General features: G+C 41.3%; 1 protein-coding gene across 1 annotated transcript in view; it reads left to right on the forward strand.

Annotated features, from left to right (window-relative positions):
• GK5 (glycerol kinase 5) overlaps positions 1-14,366 on the forward strand; it is a 28,676-nt gene that overhangs the window by 8,473 nt on the left and 5,837 nt on the right. The window contains exons 2-13 of the mRNA XM_083442791.1: positions 710-803; positions 2,272-2,347; positions 4,412-4,505; positions 6,017-6,148; positions 6,654-6,729; positions 8,464-8,525; positions 8,613-8,686; positions 8,835-8,895; positions 9,888-10,014; positions 11,340-11,444; positions 12,503-12,597; positions 12,878-12,981. Coding sequence (XP_083298917.1) covers positions 710-803; positions 2,272-2,347; positions 4,412-4,505; positions 6,017-6,148; positions 6,654-6,729; positions 8,464-8,525; positions 8,613-8,686; positions 8,835-8,895; positions 9,888-10,014; positions 11,340-11,444; positions 12,503-12,597; positions 12,878-12,981 — 1,100 coding nt within the window. The remainder of the gene's footprint in view (positions 1-709; positions 804-2,271; positions 2,348-4,411; positions 4,506-6,016; positions 6,149-6,653; positions 6,730-8,463; positions 8,526-8,612; positions 8,687-8,834; positions 8,896-9,887; positions 10,015-11,339; positions 11,445-12,502; positions 12,598-12,877; positions 12,982-14,366) is intronic.

Raw genomic sequence — 14,366 nt, forward strand, 5'->3', positions numbered from 1 at the left:
AGGAAATAAACAACTATCTGACTTTTAGAAGACATCTGAAGGCAGCCCTGTATAGGGAAGTTTTTAAAGTTTGATGTTTTATTCTGTTTTTAATGTTCTGTTGAAAGCCGCCCAGAGTGGCTGGGTAGAAATAATAAATTATTAAATTATTATTATTATTATTATTATTATTATTATTACACTGGTCTTAGGTGGGGTTACACAAGGACTAGGTATGGAGCTTGGGAGTGCTCTTGAATCCATTGCTGTTCACCAAGGCACTGATAACTGCAGTGGCCCAGAATTCATTCTACCACCTCAGGCTGGTAGGGTAGCTGCAGCCCTGTCCAGATTGGCATGGCCTTGGCTTGGTCATTCATGGTCTGGTTACCTCCAAAGCGAACCGAAACACTCTGCTTTCTGTGTTGTTGTCTCTGAAGACAACTCGGAAACACCAGCTAGTGCAAAATACAGCCATCAGGATACTAATGAGCTCCAGAAGGTCTAAACGTGTTGTATCACTTTTGTGCTATTTTCAATGGCAATCAATACATTTTGGAGCCTAATTCAAAGTGCTATTAACTTTTTAGGCCATAAATGGTTTGGGGGCCAGATTATCTAAATGTACCCCTGCAGTTATATGGCCTTTCCCATAGTGTAAGTTCCTCAAGACCACTAGCATTCGTGGCTTTGGGTCTGATTGCTTGGTAATTCTGTTTTTTGTTAACAGGTGGAAGTTGTTCAGCCTCGGCCAGGTTGGGTTGAACTGGATCCTGAAAGACTGTGGACACAATTTGTTGGTGTGGTTAAAGAAGCAGTTCAAGGTAACCATGAAACTCAACATTAGCTGCTCTTCCAAAACCTGTGACCTTATGTGGATGGAGATAGCTTGGCTACAATTACCCTTGCTCTGGTAACCTATTGCAGTGTGTCATATGTGACTCTGTCAATGGCCTGGAAGTTGCCATGGTCCAGAATTGGGCCACAACAGTATTTACTTGGAAATTTGCTGATGCTTGTGCTTTGTCTGCATTCCAGACCCAAAGTACAGGGTTTAACCTTTTAAAACCCAAAATGGCTCACGACCAGGTATACCGAAAGATCACTCATCCTATATTAACATTAAGATGGGATATAACATTGAAACCCATTTAATGTGCTTGTATTCCCCACATTGTTACCTTGTGAGGCATGCCAGTTAATTTCGCCCACATATTAGAGTATCTCAACAAAAATTCTGGGATCACCACCTGGAGGAACTACCAGAATAATAATAATAATAATAATAATAATAATTATTATTATTATTGCATATCCCACCCATCTGGGGAGCTTCCAGTACATGTAAAAACATAATAAAAGTCAAACATTAAAAACTACCTGATACAGATGTATTCTAAAAGTTGTGTAGTTCTTTATCTCCTTGGCATCTGATGGGAGGGCATTCCACACACAGGGCGCCACTGCTGAGAAGGCCCTAATTGACTCCCACCACTTGGTGATTTCCACAACTCACCATCTCCATTTTAGGACCACATGAAGAGGGACTCTGCATGTGTACCAACCTTCCAAGTAAGGGGAAGATCCTGGCCCAATCAGAGTCCACTCTCATGGGATATATCTCTGCACATTTACATTGGTGCATGTGTAGAGCCTCTTTGCATGTATTCTGAATGTGTGGGTGGTGAGGTTGTGGTCACCAGCCATATGGGGAAGTTGTCCGAGCCCTATAAATTGAGTTCAGAGGGAGACATATTCATTGCTTTTAGTAAAGGAACACACTCCCCCTTGAGACTTGCCAAAACTAAGCAACTTTTACTGCTCAAGGTTGGAGAACGTTTAATGTGATGAAATCTTATTCTGCTTTGCTGGAAGCTATGGTTTTGCACAGCCTTCCTGATCCCTTACTTACAAATATAAATATCTGTGTTCTCTAATGCTCATATAACTTGGTTAGTACATTCTGTTACAGGTCCATGCTTCTAAAATTCAAAGCTGTGTGTGCACAGTATCTTTTCCTACTGCCAAAGAAGCAAGCATTTTTATTTATTTTTTGAAGTTTTGTACATGACTCTCCCCAACACTCTGCATGTACTTTGAACCACATGTCCAAGACTGTTTCAGTGGCCGTATTGTTCAGCTGAATGAACAGCTGGCTTTTGTTAAGTTGCTGAATAAAGTGGAATGAAATTCTTTATGAATGAGTATGGGTGAATAGCTTCTGATACTAAGGCTACATTACAGCAGTTGTTCCATAAAGTTCATTTCTCAGTTTTCGAATTTTTCTTTTAGCTGCTGGAGTGAAAATGAATCAAATTTCTGCCCTTGGACTCTCGACACAGCGAGGAACTTTCATTACGTGGAACAAGTATGTAGAGTGCATGCTGGTTATAATAGATGTTTGTAACCCTCAAAGACAAGCTTGTAAATGTGTTTGTTTTTAGGTGTGGCTGTAGTTGTGCTGTGAAGCAGAAGTAGCTGCTCCTAAGTGTGTGTATGTATGTGTCTATCTGTCTTTGCATCAAATGTTCCTGCAGGGTTGAGAAGCAAGGAGCCCTTACCCGCCCTTTCATTTTCTGATGACATTTATTTCAAAAGGCAGTTTTAAAAGGTTGACCATCACCTACAGTGATGGTCTGACATTATTCTGTCAGTCAATCTCTTAAAGACATGAACTGTTTCTAAATATGCTGTCTAATTTGCCACTTAATATGCAGATACAGAAGGTGGCAAATTGTAGGTTCCTCCCCCTCAAAAAAAAAACAAAAACAAGAGCAGGTAGCCTTGGAATGTTGGGGTTGAGAGAAAGCACCTCAGCCAACCTAAAGGTGACTATTAGGACATCTTTGCTGTATTCTACACAGTCTCTCATTTGCTGGGCTCTGTGGAACTTCTGCCTGATGGGAACTGATGGGAGCAAAGTACAGTGCTGCTTCCTGATTGCTCTTAAAATATGACATCAACCGCCTCAAGATGTTTTCACCAGATAGGCTTTTTTGCTTGGAATACAAAAATAAGGAGGAAAAACGGGCAGGGACTTCTGTTCTGTGTGCCCAACTTCTTCTTACTACCCATACAGTTTGAGTATGGTAACACTGCTCAGTCCAACTTTAAGTGTGGGTTATAACTGTCAGAAGGGGTATAGCAATAGGTGTATTCAGTCTTTTAAACTGTAAAGTGAGTAAATCTTGCAGAAGTCTGATTATGTTCCAGGAACATAGTGTGCATTGCTTCAGAGACTTTAAAAATTAAGCTGACTTGGGTGGTTTTGAAAAGAGGTTAAATTTCTTTAGAGCAAATAAAGCTTCTGATTCTCTGTGATCAAATAAGTAGCTTAAACTTCTTATTTTCTATGCATGTAAACACAGCACAGTGTAAAGCATTAAAGCTCTTTTTAAAAAAAAAATGAGATTTATGGGGGGAGAGGGGTTTGTTTGTGCTTTTTCGTTCTTGTTTTTATTAGGTATTTTGTTACGTGTTTTGTGTTTAAACCTGTGTTTTTATGTTGTGAACTGTCCTGAGATCTACGGCTGAAGGGCAGTGTACAAATATAATGAATTTTAAAATATGCAGTGGTACCTCGGGTTAAGTACTTAATTTGTTCCAGAGGTCCGTTCTTAACCTGAAACTGTTCTTAACCTGAAGCACCACTTTAGCTAATGGGGCCTCCTGCTGCTGCCGCGCCACCGGAGCACAATTTCTGTTCTCTTTCTGAAGCAAAGTTCTTAACCCAAGGTACTATTTCTGGGTTAGCGGGGTCTGTAACCTGAAGCGTATGTAACCTGAAGTGTATGTAACCCGAGGTACCACTGTAATAATAAATGAATGTATAGAAAATATTGAATTTAGGATTGTGCTACTAAAACCAGGTGGGGTTAAATAATGTTACCTCTTAGGTCATAGAGCCATTTTGATTTCAGGTGAATTAGCGGTGTTGCACACATACCCCTCTCCCTCCTCTCCCAAAATGTGCACCCTCAAAATGTACACCAGATTGGATTTTGATGGTGCAAAGTGGGCTGCAGGGAAAAGTTCCATTGCACAAGTGAACTTTGTTGCACTAGTGGAACAGTAGCCCTGGTCATGAACCAAAGAGTTTCTGCATTCAAGCATGCCATCTCCCACTTGCAGTTTGAAGTTATTTATTGCTGGTTTGCAACATGAGTCAGTTGCTTATGTGTCTCCTTCTGGAAATGAGCCAAGAGTGAGCAAAATTTAGTAAGTGTCATTCACTACCATGCCAAGTCATTGCCCAGCCATGAACTACCTGTCTGGCCCTCAGGTAAACTGTTATATCTGCATCAGCTCTTTTGCCACCATCACATTGGCCCAATCCGGAATCAGTAGTATGGGGATAATTGGACTGGTCTAGCTTGCACTTTGTGCATTGAGTACTTTTCATAAAGTTGGTGATCTCTTCTGCCTTTTTCAGGAAGACAGGAAAACCTTTTCATAACTTCATAAGCTGGCAAGATTTGAGAGCTGCTGAACTTGTAAAGTCCTGGAACAGATCTCTTACAATGAAGGTGAGGTAGCATTGATACCTTTATTAAAATACAGAAAAATAGGTATGAAGGTGTACCCTGACTTCAAAGCACCAAGCGCAGGCATAGGCAAACTCGGCCCTTCAGATGTTTTGGGACTACAACTCCCATGATCCCTAGCTAACAGGACCAGTGGTCAGGGATGATGGGAATTGTAGTCCCAAAACACCTGGAGGGCCAAGTTTGCCTATGCCTGACCAAGGTGAGGTGAGGCACTACTTTGACCAGGGAAGAAGTGGGATGGGGGTTTCTTCTTACTGAAATTGAAAGCCCCTCTATTCCCCAACCCCTGCATATGGAGCAAATAACAACTTGAAAGAGCTAATCATCTCTTCTCTTCCATCCATCAAGGAGTTGCATTCAGCGATTATCCACCAATTTGCCTTCTGTGCCACATATTTTGGCTTTGGGGGCCAGGTTTCAAACTATACGGATTCTATAAAGCAAGACTTGGTTACTGTTGCCCACATGACGATGTTGATAGTCTGGCCTTCATGAGGTGCACAGATATGTTCTCAGCTCTGAAAGGAAGGGATTTAAATTGAAGATGGCCAAAGTGGTTTCCTCCAGTAGTTCTTGGCTGCATCCTCCCCAATTACTGTCTGTGTTAGCCAGGACTAGTAGAAATTGAAGTCCACAAACATCAGGACAGCACCACGTTTTCTACCTCTGGGTTAAATTACTCAGCTGTTCCATTCAGACTCGGGCTTGGTCTGCATGTGTAGCGGTATGAAATTGTAGAGTGCCAAGGCGGAAGAATGATTTGTGACACTTCAAAATTCAGGTTGCTGCCCTATTTTTTTAAAAAAGAAAATCTTCATGCAAAGGAAAAACCAGCAAAGCTGGTATTAGATTTCTGTTTACATAAAGATTTTTTTTAAAAACCAAGGGTTTAACAAGGGTACTTTGAAACATGCAGTGGATCAGATAGTTCTACCCCATGATTTCTTCTCATTCTCCAACACGTATAGACCACCTCTCAAAATGGCTGCCAGAGGTCCTATCCCTCACCTGGGAACTGGCCAACCAAGTTGGCTTCTCATTGAGCAGTATGGGATTGCTAGTCCAACCAGTTACTGAACAGGCTAACTTCATTGGGACTCGCATGGTACAGAATATTGGACTAGTTCCAATAACCTCCCAGCAGTTTCTTTGAAAGTTGTCCCCTCACTCTTTCATATATAAAAATCTTATCAGTGCTATTTTTCTAGAAAAAGACATGCTGGAACTCACCATGAATGCCTCTCTTGTTCTCTTATAATGGCAATGGTGCCCACCTGAGAGGTGCCTGAGTTCCGGTGAGTTCTGGCCGAAAAAAAGGCCCTGCTTCTATATATACATTATCTTCACTTGAATTGCTTTGTTCATAGATTGTGTGTATGGGTAATTTCACCCAAACCCTCCCAAATGATGTTTTGATAGAAGCCCTATCGGAGAGAATACCAAGTATTTATCCACTCAATCTTTTTTTCTTTCTCCCTTTTTTGGAACAGGCATTGCATGCAGTTTGTTCCTTCTTTCACTTTTTCACTCGGAGTGATCGCTTTCTGTTAGCGAGTTGCCAAACGTTCACAACACAGCATGTCTCTTTAAGACTGGCTTGGATTTTACAACATCTACAGGAGGTAAGCTTTGTTTTACTATTCTCTGTAATGAGCTTTGTACGGGCTGGCTCTTTATTCCGGCAGAGGAACCTCTTTCAGGATGGTAGTCATAATAGTGCAATGTGTATTATATGCTAAATTTCATTAGAAAATGTCAACTGCTTGTTTTTATTTATTTATTTCACTCCCCTTTATATACCAGCTTTCCACCAAAGCACTTCAGGCTGTTTATTATTAGTGTAGCAATTAGAGTGTTGGACCTAGGACCTGGGAGGCAATTGTACCTGCTTGTTGTTTTTTAAGAAAGAAAGAATACCCAGAAAAGACTTTTGAGCAGTAAACTGGTTTGATAGATAATCCACAACCTTCTAAAGGGGATAGTTGGGAAACTTGTTCCTTTGGTTTGCCTAACACTAGATAACATAATGTTACTTAGCTCAGTTTTGATTTTATTATATTTTATTTTAACTTAACGCTGACGTGTGTTATACTTGCCATCTTGAAATAAAACACGGTTTGCTTTCAGGTAGAACAAGCAAGTAAAGATGACAATTGCTGTTTTGGAACCATTGACACGTGGCTACTATATAAACTGACCAAAGGTGAGAAGGATGATTAAACAGATAGAAAGCACATGGCTTCTTGCAAAGAAGTAGTTGGATCCAAAGGTTGTGCAAGTGGACTCTGCTCATACACAATTTCTCTGCCAGATACTGAATGAATTCCCCCTCCCATTGCAACCCATCTGTGACATAACCCATGCTGTTTAATAGGATCCTCCATCCCTTTGGAGAAGCTTTTCAGAGGTGTCCAGGATGAGGGAACAAGAAATATATTTTATACAAGCAGCAGCCTTCCACTCATGCAACATTTGGATCGAAACCAATATATGTACACTCTGGAAAGGAACAATGTAAAGATTCCTCTGCTGAGGCAGCTCTAATTCTGCCCTGTAGAAAGCTTAAATTCTGTAATCTCACATTATCTTTGCTGCCTCATCCCTCAGTTTTCCTGAATTTTCCTTTTCTGAAAGTTTGCCTTACTGAATCTTGTTTCTTCCACTGTCCTGGTCTCTGTGGAAACATAATTACTTCCTCCAGACCTATATTGTGCTTCTAAGTAAGGTCCGAACTAGAAATGATGGCAGCAGACATGTTTGTTTAATCCCATCTGCTGTGCTTACATGTAAAAGGGGGGGGTGTCACATCAAAGGGATATTGGGGTGAGGGGAGCTGAACGCTCTTGTTCTTGACCTTCATAATCCATATCCCTAACATGTTTCTCTCAACCTTGTCACTTTTGTTACTGGACCTAGGCAGTGGAGAAATGTTCAGGTGAGGTATTCCTCTCCTTCTAATTTCTTTCCACATGTCGCTGCCCCAATTCATTGATCTCCCAGTCTCCTTTACTCAAGTAACTTGGCTCTTCTCTCTGCATGGACGTGCACCCCCTAGCTCTCCCAATTCCTGTCCTGCCATTTGTTATTGTGAGATGGAGGAGGCAGCTGGTCCCTTAGCCAGGAGTGGTTTCCTGGTTTAGCAGGTGGGAAGAAGAGAGGACAGGTTATTGTGTGTGTAGGGCAGGGGTCTGAAGGTGCAGCATCACCCCTTGGTACTTTTTCTCTCCCTCAGCCCAACCATCACTTTTCTCTCTCTCTCTCTCCTTCCCATTCTTTGTTCTCCTTCCCACACATTTACGTTAGCTGCTTCCTCTATCCATTTCCTCTCCTGTGCCTTTCCTCCCCTCCAGCTTCCGAATGCTGCAGCTTCAGTTTCTCCTCAGCTGTGTTGTGCATGTGGGGAGCTGCTACTGCTGCTACGGCCGGAGGTGGGGTAAACAAATTGTTATGTACTGAAGTTCTCAGCCCTGGCCAGCAGGGGGATACTGTAGATAGTTATGCAAATAAGGGATCAAAAGTGACGTTCAGTGATTGGATAGTTTTAGAAAATTGTTACAGTTACGTAGTACTGGAGCTCTATATAAGCAGGCTGACTGAACCCTTCAGTTCAGTTCTGTCCTGGCCTGTGAATAAACAAGAGCTGTTTGAAGAATCGCTGTGTCGTCTGATATGTTCACCCACAACTTAACACAAATGGTGGTAGTACTAGTAGTACATTACTTTGAATGAGCTGCCCGGTTTTGTATCGGAGAAAAATTGAAAAGGATATCCTCTTAGAAGAAGACGACCGTAAACAAATGCTTGTCTGCAATAATGTGTTTGTGCTTTTCAAGTGAGGTGCTGAGCAGGCCTCAGGCCTCCAACATTAAGTTCCCACATCTTCACTGTAATCTTCTTTTTGTGTTTTTGAGCATTCACTAGTATTGGTTCCTTTTAGGTGCGGTGTATGCTACAGACTACTCCAATGCCAGCACAACAGCAATGTTTGATCCCTTCAAGGTATGACTAATTCTCTCTGCAAAGCTGCTTCAATGTTTACTCTGAATTGCTTTTAACTCCCCCTTTTTCATATGCATGTGATTTCAGCTGCAGTGGAGTGCGTTTGTTAGCAAGTTTCTTTCCATTCCAATATCAATTTTCCCCCCAGTGGAGGACACAAGGTTAGTCCTAAGGTCTAATAAATAAGTCTGTCTCTCTTTGATTTAGTATAGAAGTGGCACACTTTTCACACTTCTAGAATATTTATTTTTGTTCACTATAGTTTTGATATGAGGGCAATAACCTTTAATGTCTTATTTTTATTTTAAGTCATAAATTTGGAACAATTGATGCTGAGATATTTGGAGTGCCTATTGCAGTAGCAGCTTTGGTAAGTAAAAAAAACCTTTTTTTTCCTGTTCCCTTAGAAATATGTTTAGATCCAGTTGGGTACTATGTCAAGTATATTAGTCCTAGTAGAAGTCTCCAGAGAGAACTTTCAAAGTGCAGGCCAGTCTGTGCTGTTTCTGCTACGTCTGGCTGAAATTGCCTATTTTGAAGTTCTTAAAATGGGTGCCAGTTCCTTGGAGTGTGGCACGCCAGTTCTGTGCAGTACTTTGCTATCTAATAAACAAATTCAGTTCAAGAAATAGTTCAGCATTGTATGTGACGAATCTTAAAATCAGCAACTTCCTTCTATGTCAGTTATTGTCTTCTGTGTTTATCTTCTCTTTCTCCTTCAAAACAGAGGACATGCTTTTTCAGTAGCCACGCACTTGCCTTTTGAAGCTTTCTCTTTGTTAGAGTGAAGTAATTCTAATATTACACGCTTGAGGGAACCTTCATATCCCTTCAACCTAATGGGTTCTATTCAACATTGTTAGGGGCATTCTGGGAAATTGAAAAGCTGGCTAGATCCTGCCACCTAGTGCTGCTTAAAGTGCCAGGCAAGAAAACAAATTTAAAGGGATCCAGGGCAAAGATTTGTAATAAGGTCCAGGCAGTTTTCCTAGTATGCTGGTTGTTGATGCTGACTCTGGTCTTACTGAAGTATTGGTCATAAATGTGGCAACATTTCACCTGTTTAAAATTTTAGCTGGATAATGAACCCCAAATAGTATGCAAATCCAATGCCACATGTGGTTTGAGCCACTGTCAGTCAGTGTAGACAATATTGAACTAGATGAAGCAAGGCTTTGCCTTGACACTAGGCGGCTTCCTATGTTTCTGTTCCAATTTCTATTCCTATTCCTACTCCTATTCCTGTTACTTTTCTTTTCCTTCCTTCCAAAAAAGGAAAGTGCATACACTAACACAGAAACATAATTACCTTGACAATCTGGTTTGTTTGTTGTTTGTTTGTTTTGTTTTTTTGTACTGAAGGTGGCAGACCAACAGGCAGCCATGTTTGGAGAGTGTTGTTTTGAAAGAGGTGATAGTAAGGTCACCATGGGGACTGGTACGTTTTGGGATGTTAACACTGGAAGCAAAATTCACGTATCTATGAAAGGTAAAGCCTATATGTTTGCGTTCTGAAAATGGCTGACAACAAACACTTTATTTAAATATTTATATACTGCTATATTGTAAAAAAAAAAAAAAAATCAAACCAGTTTACAATAGCAACTATATATAACAAGATAATTAAAACAAAAACGAAAAACTAGAGATGACCCACCAACCAAAATGAAAAGATATTGCCTGCATAAGCCTGGAAAAACAATAATTTTAGACACAGTCATTTTCAGCATGGAATGTTACTTTTATTTTGTAATGAGGTTCTAAGGCAACTAAGGCTTGAATCCTGAGCTAGGTTAACTTGAGGCTATTCATGGAAGAAAGGATTCCTGTCCCCTCCTATCCATGTCAGTCACCTGCCACCCTGCAAAATACCTCACTGGAGGGTCGGTGAGCCCTTCTGAATAACGGGGGGGGGGGGGGGGGGAGCTACTTTGTGAATGGGAGCCATAGATATTAATAAGAAAATATATAGTTTTTCAAGATACTCCCTTAGTGTGGCCAACATCTGTCAAATGTTCAAATCGTTATCCCTTTGTGAGAGAATCTACAAGGAGCAGCTGCTACTAATAATGCTTACCAGCATTTGGAATAGAGCTTCACAGATTTATTCATTCATTCCTACCCAGCCTTCTAGGGCAAACCCTCCCCAGGTGGCTTACAATAAAAATGTTAAAACAATTGAAAAATAACAATAAAAACAGCATAAGGTAAAATCATAGAGATTGATCAGTCAGGCAAACTTCCACCATCCATAATATTTTTTTGTGCTGGGTGCTAGGCTGTGTTAGTCAGCAGTATGAAGGTGAACGGGCCAAGTGCAGCCCTTTTCTGGCTCCAAAAATAACATACTATGTCCCACTTTCAGTCTTTTTTACAAAGCAGTTCACAAATCAGTAAATATGCTTCGACTTTAGTAACTAGCTCTAAGACCTGGTGGCTTCTAATAGTAGTTCTAGGGATTGTAGGCAATGTTCCTTGATACAGTCATGATTATGGCTTTTGGCATGCCTCTTTTTTTTAAAAAAAAAGAGAGAAATATATATATATAAGTGGGCAGTTGAGAAAAATGAAAAAAACGGAAGTGGGCAGTTCCACCAGGAACAAATTGTTAGTCATACCTGGAATAGCATTTTGGATGCCAGATACTACTTGTGTGTGTTATTGGGTTCTTTCAAGAGCTCCAAAGTCAACAGGGGCCTGTGACTGATTGATATTATGCATTGTATACATGTAATAAAATACTGTTTATGTTAGAAAAGTGAATGTGGCATAGTGGTTAGGATGCATAATAAACTCATGTCTTGCAATTTTAAGGCTTGTATCCACTGGTTGGTTGGAAGATTGGGAAAGAGGTGATCTTCTTAACTGAAGGAAATGCTTCTGATACTGGGAATTCTATTAAATGGGCCCAAAGCTTAGGTGAGTAGCATGAATTAACTCTTTGAGCCTGAAATAATGTAGGATGCAAAGCACAATCTTAGGGCTATGTTTCTAGTTTTCAAATGTAAGGGTGAGATTTAGTGTGTATTTCTTTAAGTGAGCTGAAGAATTTTACTGACCTTTTCTCAGTGTTCTGTAGAGGCATCACTATAGTTCAATGGGACACTCCTGCCAGGCAGAAGAAACACTCAGGGGGGCTGCAAAGCAGAGCCAGAAAGGGGTGTTGGCTCCAGAGGGGGCATGACTTGTAGAGAATCTTGCAGGCCCGATTGAGAGACCTAGTGGACTGCTTTTGGAGCCCAGGCCCAAGGTTCTCCACCCCGTCCTAAATACATTTACTAGAGAGCATCATGTGCACAATAAGACTTGCATCTGAATAAGCATACATAGTATTGTGCTGGAAGTGAGCAAAAGGGGAGGACAAGATACAGGGCCAGTCTCAGTGTGGCTGAAGATCTGCCATAGCCCAGCCAATCCCCACCCCCAGTAGGAAGTCCCTGGAGTTCCTCATTGTGCTGATGCATTGCTACTTCTCCTTGTTGTTGTCACTGCTCTCTCTCTCTCTGCATGCAAGCAGTGATAACTGTGTGAACAGCATCTTCTGCTTGACTTGCATTTTCTCTCCAGAGGCTCTATGGCAGGTATAGGCAAACTCGGCCCTCCAGATGTTTTGGGACTGCAACTCCCATCATCCCTAGCTAACAGGACCAGTGGTCAGGGATGATGGGAGTTGTAGTCCCAAAACATCTGGAGGGCCGAGTTTGCCTATGCATGATCTATGGAATGGGCATGGAGGGAGAAGGCAAGCAAGCTAGTAGGGGTGAGAGTGGCAAGAAGGAGGTGGGCTCAAGGACCACACAAAACCTGGAGCCAGCACTGGCAGGATACCAAGAGATAATATTAACTGAGCTGCCAGTTGCAGGGACTACTACCTGTTGTAGTAAAGAGTGCTCAAGAAATATTTTTCTTTTTAGTCAAAAGGGGAAAACTTCAAAATTTGGGAAATATTAACCTTCCTATTGTGTGTATTTTTACAGGTCTTTTTACCAATCCTGAAGAGACATCAAAAATAGCCCAGAGTCTAGCAAATTCAGGAGGCGTTTGTTTTGTTCCATCTTTTAGTGGATTGCAGGTAAAATGACTTGATTGATTTGCTGAAGTGACATTGGTTTCCAAAATATATGTGATCATAAAAAAGAAATGCATTTCATTCAGCCTTCATAGTTTCCACTTTTCATTGGTTGTAAAATTATCTTGCACTGCTTATTGCTCTTCATTTCCTTCTTCTTACTACGCTGCCTCTTTATTGTCATTTGTAAGTTATTTTTTTCCTTATAATTTCAGTCCATTCTTAGACATCTGCCATCAGAACAAACTCCTGCATATCTTATTTTCATATCTTTTTATTTTAGATCCCAATGAATGACCCTTTTGCATGTACTTCTTTTATGGGGATCACATCTTCCACCACCAAAAAACATCTTGTTCGAGCTGTGTTGGAATCTATAGCTTTCAGGTACTAAGCCAGCATATCCCATTAAATCTCCAACACATGCTTTTGCGCTATTATTTGATTATACACATTCCATCACTCTGTGCTGCTCTGAGTTCTGACATGCCTGGTTCCTACAGAGTTCACAGGGTTACAGAAAAATTATACCAGGGTCTGTGGGCCACACTCCAGTTTCCACAAAACGTTGTGGATCTCTACTTACATGCTTTCAGTTCAAAGCAGCCCACTCTCTTGCAAACCAAGGCAGGGGAAAACCCCTCTCAACCATATAAAGCAGACAGTTATTCTTTGTGCAGTATTTCCCCTTCCAGTGTCATATAACTGAAAGAACCTGTCTGAAAACAGTGTCCCTTCCCCTTTGCTGCCTAATCTTTAAATCCAAACCGAGCAGGGAGAATGTAAATTCTAGGCTGCCTTCACTATGGAAAAGAAAATTAAAGGCTGGCAAATACCAAAAGTTACCACTGTTCTTGCTAACGTTTTAAGATTGATGTAAAAGTAAATGATTCAATATTTTGGTTGCTCAGAAGCTTAAAATAGGTATTTGCTCTCTGCTCCTACGGTAACTGGTGTGCCTTGTCAAATATTATTATTCTCAACTCTGACCTTCTTCTGTTCTGCTGCTGTAGTGGATAGAGGTCATACAGCAGTAGTAACTGGGAAATCATACCCTGCTCTGTGTAGACTAGACTGATGCTGGGCAGTGTTAGGGACATTACTGCTGTACGAGGGGTTGTTGGTGTGGCACTCACTGGTGCCATTCCGCCTGCTGCTATCTCCTACGACAGAACATCTCAGTCAATATCCTTTCAGTGGGTGCTAGGAGTGAGTACCCACCCTCCCTTCTGTTCTGAACAGCAGAGAGATGCAGAGCATTTCTCTCCACAAGTGAGTGCAGCATTTGGCTGATGTTGATGCCTTGTCCCCACTTTTTTGGGGGGGGAGGTGGGGGGAATGCCACATTCCAGATGTGGCAGACATGAAGCCACACACCCCACAGCAACCATTTTGTGCTACATCACGCCCTGCAACAGCCCTTATGTGACCACCACCCACATGACTTTCTCAAAATTCCAGATGTGCTTACTGACTCTAAGAGGTTGGTGCCTCCTTGACCATAGGCTTTGAAATGCTTTCCTCATTGGGGTTAGGAGCTCCTCATCACAGTTTAGTTTCCACAAGCGATGCAAAACTTTTTAACTGATTTGGTGGCTTGTCCGGTGATTCTTAGTAAGCCTATAATGTTGTTCTGCTCTTTGTGGGTTTGTTGAAAATGCAGTTTTACTGTCTAATGTACACCATTTAGTCTTTGAGGAAGGTAACCTAAAATGTTCTCATGTAATACAGATGGGAAACATGAAGAGCTGTACAGCTCCAGGTTATTTTAA

Source organism: Podarcis tiliguerta (assembly GCF_965153285.1).
Source record: "Podarcis tiliguerta genome assembly, chromosome: 5".
NCBI classification, from domain to species: domain Eukaryota; kingdom Metazoa; phylum Chordata; class Lepidosauria; order Squamata; family Lacertidae; genus Podarcis; species Podarcis tiliguerta.